We start from the raw sequence: 12,707 nt of genomic DNA on the forward strand, positions 1-12,707 counted from the left end.
GACGTTTAGGCGAACAAGGAGCAGCAGTTACAAGATCCGGACGAAGATCCTTAAAAAAATCATCATGATTTAATTAAAGTCCATAGGAGGCTAAGCAGCTTAAGGCTCCTCTCCATCTGACAGAGTCCTCAAGGGAATATCAGTAGGAGGGAGAACAGCAACTTCCTCATCCACAGGAACCTTGTCCGATAAAAGCTAGGTTACCTCAGTGAGTCTCTCACTGGTGCATAAGTAGCAGACCAGAAGGCAACGTCATGTAACTGCTTGACAGTCTGTGAACTGTCAACAACTGAACTGTCAACCACAACAGGTGTGTGAGGACGTACAGTGTCCACTCGAGACTGCTTTGACTGTCTAGACTGAGCAGTCAAAACAACTCTAGAATGCGGAAGTTGACGCACCGCGTCAAAACAAAACAACTTAGACTGTTGTTGTACCTTGCGAACGTCAACGGAAGATTCCGTGCGTCGCTGAACGTCAATATGCGGCTGGCAGGGTACACTGGAACGCATGGGTGGCGGGACTCTCTTGGAGTGCGGGAGAAGGTCGCCTCAGCGTCCACAGGACGCACAACCGTGGTTGGTTGTAGGCTAGAGGTTGGTGCAGCGTCAACCTTCTCCGCACGAAAGTCCTGCATCAATGACGTTAACTGAGACTGCATGGTCTGCAGCAAAGACCAATAGGGTCTACAGGAGCAGGTGCGGCAACAGACGGTGTGACTACCTGATGCGGTACCGCTTTGCCTCTCTTAGGAGGTGAGCAGTCGTCGGAAGACTGCAGCGAGTCCGAACTGACCCAGTGGCTACAACTGGGCCGTTGGACTTGCGCGGAAAGGACCGACTTGCGCTTAATAAGCCGCGAGACCTTGGTCCATGGTTTCTTACGAGAAACCTCTTCCGCAGACGAGGAATAAATGGGCTCTCTCGTCTTAGAGTGGGTGGGGCGATCTTGGGTAGATACGCCCGAAACCACAGAGGGAAAACGTCTGTTCGTTGATCAAGGCCTCTCGAACCCATAAGTCGTTCGACATTACTTCTCCCCTGGGCTTGGGAGCTTGCAAGAGGTCCCGGACTAGGTGAACGACAGGCACGAACAGACGAACCCTCGGACGCAACACTGTAACACTTTGCGCATATCACTTTATCGATTTTCTGTTTTGCACTTATTTCACTGAAATCGAAACTTTTACTGATTTCTACCTGAAACACGCAATTCTACCCTTCATTAAAAGGTAGTAATTGCGAAATCAGTCGTATAATGCAAGCTCATTAATACCAGCAAAAAACAGAAAACATATTTTAAGATAAAAAAATCAGTGGCTGGGAAAGAGACTAAACACTAGTTCATATAACTACGTTTTCAATCTCTCACCGCACATAGCCTGGGGACGAGAATAAAAAACTAAAAACGTTTTATCCTTCCTCCCCGTACAGCGACTAGGGACGAGAGCAACTCGAGAAAAACGTTACCCGCTTGAACGGAACGTTTTCTCTCCTCTCTCTCCCTCCGTCTCTATCTCTCTCTCTCTTTCTCTCTTGATTTCGCACCTAAGAGAAGAGCCCAATTATATATCGTCAAAAAAACATGTTATTTGACTAAAGGAAAAAACTGAAAGGTTTTCTAAATAAAAAGTTCCTTTAATTTAGATTTAAAAACATTTAAGCTAAGAAAGAATGAACAAAACGTCAGAATCGATTTACTCTTACTGCAAAGTGAAACCGTGATACACTCTCTCTCTATCGTAACGATAGAGCGCATGTTGAACGTCCTGAACGTCAACAACTGCGTAGTCTAAAAAACTAAACGTTAGTTCATCTTTGAAAACAGTACGAAGACTATCAAAGAAATTCTTTCATAAAACATTAAATTTTAAAAAGTTTTAAATTCTTTAACGGCTAAATACGATATAACGGGCTCAACGTTGATTAACTTCGGTTCCAAGTAAGGACCGCCTACTATCAGGAAAGGTCGCATATAAACAAAACATAAAAATTTATTTTTATATGTTTATAATAAATGGAAAGTTAATCGAAGAGGCCTAATAAAGGCGGAGAGATATAAAATATATAGATCTATAACGTGTTAAGCAAAATTACTAAAAATCTAAACACACTTCCGTCTAAGGGAAGGGTCGGCCATTAAAAGTGAAAGAGTCCATACTCTCCTTGTCACCATAATTAAATCTATCCAAAACGAGTTCAAGTTTTGAGATGAAGATAAAACACCTGCATAGCGAAAGCTCAAAACTAGAAATGTGTACTTCACCAAAATATGTGAAAACCAATCCAGTAAGCAATAGCGAATTTAGTAGGTCTTGCCGGTGGCACGACAGAGAGAAAATTGGTTCTGTGTTTACATTGAGTACTGAGTACCTGCTCGACAGATGGCGCTGTTGATGTACACCCCCTACCTGCATAGCGATCGCTGGCGTATTTTGAACGTAGAGTTTTTTCTGTCGGGCAGCAGAGCTGCAGCTTATATAATCACCGGCTAAGTTTAATATTGAAAATTTGGTGTGAAGAGGCAAAACTTGATGAATGGGAGCTATGAGTATTGCTGTAAATGACCAAAAAAGGTGATCTGATTGGTTGCAATAATTGCAAACGCATCACACTTACATCAGTTGTCATGAAGATATATAGTATGCTCATTCTAAAGAAACTTGAGAGAAGGATTAATGAATAGCTGAGAGATGAACAAGCAAGATTTAGAAAAGGTAGAAGTTGTACTGACCAAATTTTCATTTTAAGACATGTGGTACAGCAATGCGTAGAATATAGATTTTTCACTTTTCATGGCATTAGTGAAGTAACGAAAAGCCTTTGATAGTGAGATCCGGGAAATTTTTTGGAGAGTCCTACGTTACTATGGAGTTCCTCTAAAATTACGTCTGTTCATGAGCATAGCAATTGCAATGGTAATGTTAGTGGAGTCCTATCATATGAATTTCCAGTGAACAGTACAGTACTCCAAGGGAATGTATTTTCACCTATGTTATTTATCCTCCTTATGGATTTTGCAATGCATAGAACAGTTGGGGATGGTGAAAAACTAGATTGGTAACAAGATATTAGCTGACCTAGAGTATGCTGATGATGCTGTCCTTATTAGAACACCACAGGACTTGCAAAACCTGCTTACCAGACTGCATGAAACATCACATGAGGTTGAGCTCAAGATAAATAGAAGAAAGACAGAGATAATGACAATGGAATATGCAATGGGAGATGAAATATCATTGGAAGGAGAAAGGATTAATTGAATATATAGGGTCTTTAGAATTTGAGTTTAATGAAAGATTGAAAAAAGCAAATCAGACATTGGCTAGGTTAAGTAAAATTTGGAAATTAAATTGCTTGAAATTACGAATAAAAATAATGCTATATATCAGTTTAGTGAGATTGGTGTTACTGTGTGGGCATGAGTTGTGGTATTATGAGTGGAGAAGTATTAATTTAAAAGCTCAAGATAGAGATGACTGGCAAAATCTAATCAAGGCCCTCTGTGTCAATATATATATATATATATATATATATATATATATATATATATACACAGTATATATATATATATATATATATATATATATATATATATATATATATATATATATATATATATATATATATTGAGAGAGAGAGAGAGAGAGAGAGAGAGAGAGAGAGAGAGAGAGAGAGAGAGAGAGAGAGAGAGAGAGAGAGAGAGAGATACATATATATATATATATATACATATACATACATATATATATATATATATATATATATATATATATATACACAGTATATATATAATGTATATACACATATACCTATAGACTTCAAATTATTCTCTACCAAGGTCTACTTCATTCCCCTCATATGTTGGGTTCTTATACATGAGCGACACAAAAACTGAATCAGCAGCAGCCGCTGTAACCAACGTGAAAGTTAACAAGTTCACTTCCAACAGCAGGGAGATGTGCTTCAACAGGGCCCAATCCATTTTCTATAACCGGCAAATTAAACGGCCGCAATGTATGAATGATATAGTACTCCTAGAATTCCTGCCCGATGACGTCTGGACACTTGTAAATCCTTGTCACAGGAAGCAACCAAGGCCCGTCCTATACAAAAGTATTAAGGCACAGCTACTGAAAATGTATTCAGTGCCTCCCCGAGAGGGCCAAGGAATCTTTTAGACTACTATGCACGCTGTTGGGGGATACTAAGGTGAATCACGCTTATTACGAGTTCCAAAGTTTCCTTACTAAGCGTAATCTATATATAATTTATATTATATCTCTAATTGTCTTAGTCATTGGTAAAGTTTTCTTTTTAATTAACCATACTTTGTTTGAATAATTACTAGTGTATTACATGTCTTGTCATAACACATTTTTATCTTGATATTAGGCAATGCAATATTGCATCAGTCATTATTCAATGAAATCATACAAACACAAAAAAAAAAATTTAAGCCATGTACAAACTCAAAAGAAGTAAATATATTTAGACTAGTTTTTATTTGCAATTGATGAGTGATGTATGATTCAAGGGATGGCAGGCTTTTAATTCACATAAGGGAAGTACAGTAAAACAACACCCACATGCATATGTAATATTTATAATCCAGCAGTTTATAACCTTAATGATGTCAGATGCCAAAACTTTTTTTGTTTGTAATTACCTAATTTTAGTTGGTTCCCAAAATTATTCCCAGAATAAATCATGTACTGGATTATTAATGGTGTACCTGTAATCCTCTACATAGCAAGAAAAATATATTATATCGAACTATAAAAGACTAAAATTGATTTAGTTATTATCATTATTATTTAAGAATACCAAGGACAATTATCTAATAGAGCAATGCTCTAACTACCAGCATCAATTCCTTTATAGCTTGAAAAGTTACATAACTGCTTTCCTTCCCTGTATTAATTTTGCAGGAACAATAGAATAAAAATGAAAAATAGGAGAACTAAATATGACAGCACCATACCCTTATCACTCAAATGAAGGAAAGATAATTGATCCTTAGACTCAACTCAGTGTGAAGAAAAAAATTTTGTGAGCTTGACTGACCAATAGTCGTTGCCCATTGAGCAGAAAAAAAATATTTGGTTAGCTTTCACTTCATATAACCCATTAAAACTGGAATAAAAAAAAAATGGTTATACAAGCTGTGCCAATGGACAGGCAAAAAAAAAGAATAAAAACAGCATAAAAAACTCTACTTCACTCTTAAATAATAATATTACATTACACACTTCAAAAATCATACTTGCCCTTCAGTATCATTCACTATAACCAAATTGAAGCAATCATTATTGGTAAATGATACTAAATGGCAGATTCATGCTTTTGGGAAAGAAAACAATTGAATGTGGATTGTTCTAGAGACTAGAAGACACTGTGTCATCAATTCTCACATAAAAAGTCACTTTAACAGTCTTCAGACATATCTGTATAATTCAAGTAATACCAACCGAATAATCTAACAAAAGGATGAAAATACATCAATAAAAGCAGACTACAAAATTCTTCACTTAGAAGATATGAATTGTGGTGGTCTGAGTAATATGAAACCAGTTCACGCTCACCTTTATCACCATATTCTTACACCAACTCATATAACCAAAATGATTAAATGGCTATTGTCCTGATTGGGGTAAATAATTCTATTTTTGTGTCAAATATCCCTCTTCCTAGAAATACTGTCACAAAAATCTTGATTAAGGTTCAAAGAAATAAAAATCCTAAACATACAGTAATACTTTAATTATGTGTCATTTTAATCAACACCAAGTGAACTAAATATGAGACACCAATATAATTATGCACCTTAACATGAATATAATCAGATATCAGCAAAAAATGCACATACATTAAATGAAAGTTTTGATATTCCATGTTTAAAGGACTTCATTCAATAATTAAATTTACTGTACACTAAAAATTGTTCAATTTTCTAAAAGTCCTCTATTCTTTGGACAAAAATTATCTGTATAACTAGCAAGTCATGAGGTGTAATGAAGTGTTTGACTAGAAAGTAAGAAGTGATCAATAATAGTCAGGCAAAATAAAAAAGAAACTGCAAAACTTTGAAAAGGAAATTTGCAAGACCAGTGATGTACTGTACCTGTACATGGAGATTACAACCTATGGGATACTAATTCTTTATCAAAATGTAAAGGAATATGTACTATTTCCATTTGAAATAAAGATTAAAATCCAAATTATACCAACCTTAAAAAAGATTCCAAAGCTTTGGCCCTCAAAGCATGGGAGTCAGCATGTCGCTGTGTATGATGAGCCTCGAGAGTGATTCCCAGGCCATGGAAGAGATGGCATCTAGCTGTAAGCATGCTCGCTCTTTCTTCTGATGATTTTAGGGCCTTACTGACCCACTCTAAGCCTTCCTCTATCTATCAAAAAAAAAATATTGAACACTCAAAATTCCAGAATGAGACTAAACAAACCTTCGTTCTTTAATAGTTACATGACTTTCGTGAAGCTGAAATGGCCATTAAAAATCTAACAAGTTATTTACAACTAATGGCAGGTGGCAGCTGAATACTCGCTTTTGACCTTGGACCTGGACTTGTAGGATAGTTGAAGCGGGAAATGTAACTTAAAGGACTCGGGTTAGTATAATTAGGGAAAATAAAAATTATTTTAAAAATTTGGTCTGTTCCTATAAGAATACAAAAAAACCATCATTCTTTAATAGGGGACTCATCCTTGGGAGGAGAGGAAGTCTTTATAAACCCAAACTCCTCGCTGGTTTAATTATACCGAGATATGTCAAAGCACTTGCTTCTGTATAGGAGAAACGGTGATGAGTCCTGCTAAACTCCAAACAGTTTAAGCATGGAGATGACACAGATATTATCTTTGGGTCATGCAAAGTGTAAATGGTTAATGGTCATGGAAGAACCTATATCCTTGTACCATAAGATATGTTGTCTGATTGTATATACATCTAAGAACTGGGTTTGAATACATACATTATATCTATCCTCCCATTCATCTTGGAGCTTGCGGTATATGCTTCTTAACAAATCTGGTCTGAAAAGAGAGGTTACCTGGTTAGGAAGCTCGCCTGCATCTGCCGTCACGTCCAGTTCATAGCAGCCATGACTTCTGCACCCGCTCCAAAGTGGATAGAAAGAAATGTAGCAGGCCAGTTATTCTATCTTCCATTTTTGGTTTATGCTGAAACTGCTATGTTAAATGAGATGCATCTTGTTTAGTGAGAGAGCCGAGCAGCCACAACAGGAACAAGGGTAAAGATACTCAAGGACTTGTGGGTATACCCCTGCAGGTAGTGGGAAGTAAATGAAATCTGCATTTGCAGACGCCCATCTTAATACCCGAGCCACTGACGAGTTCTACGGAGAATCCAATATCATTAACTCCATGAGTCCTTGCCCAGTTGGACCACAAAGCTAGAAATGAATGATGTTATTGAGTACCTCTCTCTTTATCTTGCTGGTGCCAAGAAAAATACAGTGGAACCTCTACATCCGAACGTATCTACATTCGAATTATCCAACATCCGAAGTAAAATTCGAGCAAATTTTTGACTCTACACCCGAATTTTATTTCGACACACGAAGTAAGCAATTTTCGTCGTACGGTTGTATCCGAATTTTTCGACACGCGAAGTACAATTCGAACACATTCCGACTCTACACCCGAATGTTTTTTTCGACACCCGAAGTAAACAATACTCGTACGCGTAGTCGGTGCTCATAGCGCCTGAAGTGTTTTTTATTTCCGCCGATAGAAGGCAGCACATCGACCTCGGAGGGACGCTCAATTAGCGGGTCTTGGGTCAGTCCTCTGTTCTCGTCGGCTTCTTGCGGTTGTGCTCTGTGCGTTCTGCTATTAACTCTGTTTTAATCGTGATTTTTTACGTGCATCCTTTAACGGTAATTTACGTAAATCATGGGTCCTAAAAGGCTTAGTTTTGCCAGTGGTAGTGGTAGTGGTGAGAAAAGGAAGAAGGAAATGCTTTCTTTAGAAATTAAGCAGGAAATTATTGAAAAAAATGAGCGTGGCGTCCGCGTGAGTGAACTTGCTAAACAGTATGGCCGTAATATGTCGACGATCTCGACAATCCTTAAACAGAAGGAAGCTATTAAAGCAGTGAAACCTTCTAAGGGGATCACCATAATTTCCAAACGCCGTACACCTATCATAGAAGAGATGGAACGACTTCTACTAGTGTGGATTAAGGATAGAGAGATCGTTGGCGACACCATCACCGAGACCGTTATCTGCGAGAAGGCGCACGCCATCTTTATGGACTTGAAGGAGGAGAGCTCTGGGGGTGATGCTGGGGAGAGTTCAACCGAGCCTTCCTCAGATGATTTCAAGGCATCTCGTGGCTGGTTCGAAAAATTTAAGAAACGGTCCGGGATTCATTCAGTTGTTCGCCACGGAGAGGCTGCTAGTGCGGACACAAAGGCTGCAGCTGACTTTGTCAAGAACTTCGAAAAGATCGTGCAGGAAGAAGGCTACGTAGAGCAGCAGGTGTTTAATTGTGATGAAACCGGGCTGTTTTGGAAGAAGATGCCGAGTCGAACCTACATCACTGCCGAAGAGAAGAAATTGCCTGGGCATAAGCCAATGAAGGATCGGTTGACTCTTGAAGGTTTTGACCCCGAACCTGATCTCGTGGTCGGTGCAGCGGAAGCCGTAGAGGAAATCGTCTCCCTTGGCAAGTCCATGGGTCTGGAGGTCAACGCAGATGACGTTACGGAACTCGTCGCCGAACATCACGACGAACTTACCACGGATGAGCTCAAGGAACTCCATGCTATGTCGGAGCACATGAGTGATGACGAGGAAGGGAGCGAGGAGGTAGAACATGTGTTAGGTTCGGCGCAAATAAAAGAGGTGATAGGAAAATATCAAGACGTGGTTGACTTCATCGACAAATACCATCCAAAGAAATTGCAGGTTTGTCGTGTAGTTTCTCAATTCGATGATGTTTGCCTAACTCACTTTCGAAACATTCTGAAAAGCCGTACCAAGCAATTATCTATCGATACTTTCTTTAAAAAAACTGCGAAGCAAACTCGCGATGAAGAGGATGTAAGTGATTCGAAGAAAACGGCAAAGAGTGAAGCGGAAGAAAGTGAAACAAAGAAAACGGAAAAGTGAAGCAAAAGAAATTCAGTCAATTTTAAATGTAGAGTGTGAAAGTGATTAAAATTACGTAATCATTAAAAAGAAAAAAAGGAAATGTAAAAAAAAAATATAAAATATAAAAATAAAAAAAAAAATAAGCTAAGTTATGTTAAAGTTCACTTAGTGTAAGTTAGAATAAGTTACGGTAGTGTACGTTTATCGTAGTTAACCTCTCTACCTCCTCGCCGCCCGTCCGTCTCCTCTCTGCGTATCAAGACTAACAACACCTGCGCTGGAGTTTCTAAGGTAAAGTGACGCTAAAAACCCGTTTCTTATTTATCATATTTTGCTAATTATTCTTATTTACATGTCTATTCTTCTTATTTACATGTCTATTATCTAATTTAGTGTTCATTATTCTCATGGGAAAATTATGTGTAGTAGTTTATTAAGAAGTTATCATAGGTTTTTGGGCTCAACCACAGATCAATCCTATTTCAATTTATTCTTATCGGAAAATTCGTTTCTACATCCGAACATTTTCTACATCCGAAGTTGGTTCTGGAACGGATTAAATTCATATGTAGAGGTACCACTGTATTTGGAGCCCAGACTTGAACCACAGTCTTTTCTTAAGATAGCAACATGAAGCCCTCGTAGCACAGATGTCATTCATGCTAATGCCCTTCGGACACCTTCTGAAAAGAGATGGAGGAGGACTCAACCAAGTATTGTGGAAAGCTGAGTCTTGGCCACAAATGCCCAGCAAGTTAAGGAGACCTATTGTTCAGAATTACTGTGACATACAAGATGTCAAATGGACACCAAATCACTTTGCTAAAGCTATGGATAGCAGACAGTCCATTTAGTGTGTCATCTTTATTTGACGGTCATCTCAAGGGCTCGTATGGGGCCCGTACAAGAGATTTGAGAACATGGGTGACATCCCACTCCAGGGCCTGAGGTCCAGGGGTGGACACAACTGCTTTACGTTCCTTACAAGTATAGACAACTCCCATGAGGAGCAAAGATCTATGTTCCTCAGTTAAAGGACTTTGCTCAAAACTGACAGTTGGCCTTTCTCCGCCATGACTGAGAAGCTCTTCTCTTGTCGTAGACAAGGACAATGAAGTCCATGATCTGTGCTATAGCAGCTATTGGAGAAATACCCTGTCTACAACACTAATTGCATAAAATGATCTAATTCCTTGGAAGAGAGCAGCAAAAGCCCTTCATAGGTCCCCAAGCCTCTCCTAAGTTGACCTTTGCAAAAGGCCTTTCACATGGAGAATATGCTGTAGTCTCTAACCACGAAATACAAACGACATGGATTGGAAGGGGTACCTCTGAAAGTGCGACTGACAGAAAAGTGTATACATGAGGTAGTTCTCTTGGGAGCTTGACTAAACATGCTAACAGTTGTGATTCCACCCATCTTATGATCATTTGAGAGCCACCAGGGTCATCATAAGACCTAGCATGATCAACACTCAGTTGATATGGTAAATCAGGTTGAAAAGGTCCATGGTTCTGAACAGGGAAGCAAGCTTAACCATGGGGTAAATAAGTCAATTGCAGGTGATCCCGAGTAAAATTCCCTTCCATACTGAGAGGATCGGGCCTCTCTGGACCTATAACCTGCACCTGATGACTGAGCGTGTCTGCTAGAACATTCCTCTTGCCAGGACTGAACCTTGCTGACAGCTCCAAAGCATTATCAACTCACTATACAGTGGTACCTCTACATACGAATGTCCCAACATACGAAGTAAAATTCGACCAAATTTCTGCCTCGACATCCGAAGTGTTGCTCCAACATACGAAGTAAACATTACGCCATTGAGCGTCGAGTGCTCAGTTCTCTGTTCTTGTGTGTATCGTGTGGTTGTCCTCTGTTTGGTCTGTTATTAACAGTGCTTATTTTCTTTCTTTTCTCACATTTCCTTTTTGATTTCAGTACAGGACGAAGGCAATTCTTTCATTAGAATTGAAGCAAGAAATTATAGAAAAACATGAGAGCAGTGTGCATGTGAGTGATACTGTATGGCTAAACAATATGGCCGGAATAGGCCTATGATCTCGAGGATCATCAAGCAGAAGGCAGCCATTAAAGCAAATAACCATCGAAGGGGATCACCATTATTACAAGACATCCTAGCAATACCCTGGAAGAGATAGAACACCTTTTGTTGATAAGGATAAAGGACAAAGAGATTGCTGGCAACGATCATTTGTGAGAAGGGCCAGCGTGATGAACAGAAAGAAAGAAAAAAGTGAAGCAAAGAAAACCAAGATAGCATTAACAAGCTCTTTTAAATAAGACTTCTCTCTTTTTCTGTTTCTCTCTAAACATAGCATTAACATGTTCTTTAAATAAAATCTCTCTCTCTCTCTCTCTCTCTCTCTCTCTCTCTCTCTCTGTTCTTCGCTGTTATAGTGTTAGATACGTCTATTATTTTGTTTTGCGAAAGAGAGAGAGAGAGATTAAACAAAAATGTGTTTAGAGTACATATGATTTTTAACAGCGTCAACGAGTTGAAAAGCAATTAAATGTAACTAAGAAAGTAATAACAGCTAATCTGAATTCATTTATTAACTAAAACAAATATTGATACAAACACACTCGTGTGCGTATGCACAAACACACACAGGTGCAAGAATTGCAACGCAGTAAGAGAGACGGTCGGGGAGGAGGTAGAGATGGTGACTGCGATAACATACCGTAACTCGTCACTGAAAGTGATGAAAATAAAAAATAAAAAGAAAAGAAATTTAAAAAATATGATATACTGTATATAAATAAAAAAAAAATAAATAAGCTAAGTTAGATTAAAATTTCCGTAGTGTAAGTTACGGTACGTTATCGCAGTCACCATCTCTACCTCCTCGCCGATCGTGTCTCCTCATGCGTGAGTGTGTGTTTGCGCATACGCACACGAGTGTGTTTGTATCAATATTTGTTTTAGTTATTAAAGGAATTCAGATTCGCTGATATTGTTGTTTTAGTTACATTTAACTGTCTTTCAACTCGTTAACGCTGTTAAAAATCACATGTACACAACACATTTTTGTTTAATCTCTCATTTTTGTTTAATCTCTTTCTCTCTCTCTCTCTCTCACTCTCTCTCTCTCTCTCTCTCTCTCTCTCTCTCTCTCTCAGAAAAAATTAATAGACATCTCTAACACTAACAATGAAGAAGAACGAGAGAGAGAGAGAGAGAGAGAGAGAGAGAGAGAGAGAGAGAGAGAGAGAGAGAGAGAGAGAGAGAGAGAGAGAGTATTTATTTAAAGAACATGTTAACACCATGTCTACCTTCTCGCCGATCGTCCGTCTCCTCCTGGCGTAGCAAATCCTACTCCTGCGTTGGGCTGTCTCTAAGGTAAAGTGGCAATAAAACACATTTTTTATTTATTATTTCTTTATAATTATCTTTTTTACATGCTTCTTTCATATTATGCAGTTATGTTATTGTTATGTGTAATTATGTGTAGCCATTTATTAAGGATTTATTATGGGTTTTTAGGCTGAGGAACGAATTAAATGAATTACCATGTATTCTTATGGGAAAATTCATTTCTACATCC

At 38.5% G+C, this 12,707-nt stretch overlaps 1 protein-coding gene across 1 annotated transcript in view; it reads right to left on the minus strand.

Annotated features, from left to right (window-relative positions):
* The window catches only part of Ttc7 (tetratricopeptide repeat domain 7), a 631,216-nt gene that overhangs the window by 386,688 nt on the left and 231,821 nt on the right, over positions 1-12,707 (minus strand). The window contains exon 8 of the mRNA XM_068382742.1: positions 6,231-6,409. Within this exon, the coding sequence (XP_068238843.1) occupies positions 6,231-6,409 (179 nt within the window). The remainder of the gene's footprint in view (positions 1-6,230; positions 6,410-12,707) is intronic.

This window comes from Palaemon carinicauda, chromosome 1 (assembly GCF_036898095.1).
Source record: "Palaemon carinicauda isolate YSFRI2023 chromosome 1, ASM3689809v2, whole genome shotgun sequence".
In the NCBI taxonomy this organism is placed as follows: Eukaryota; Metazoa; Arthropoda; class Malacostraca; order Decapoda; family Palaemonidae; genus Palaemon; species Palaemon carinicauda.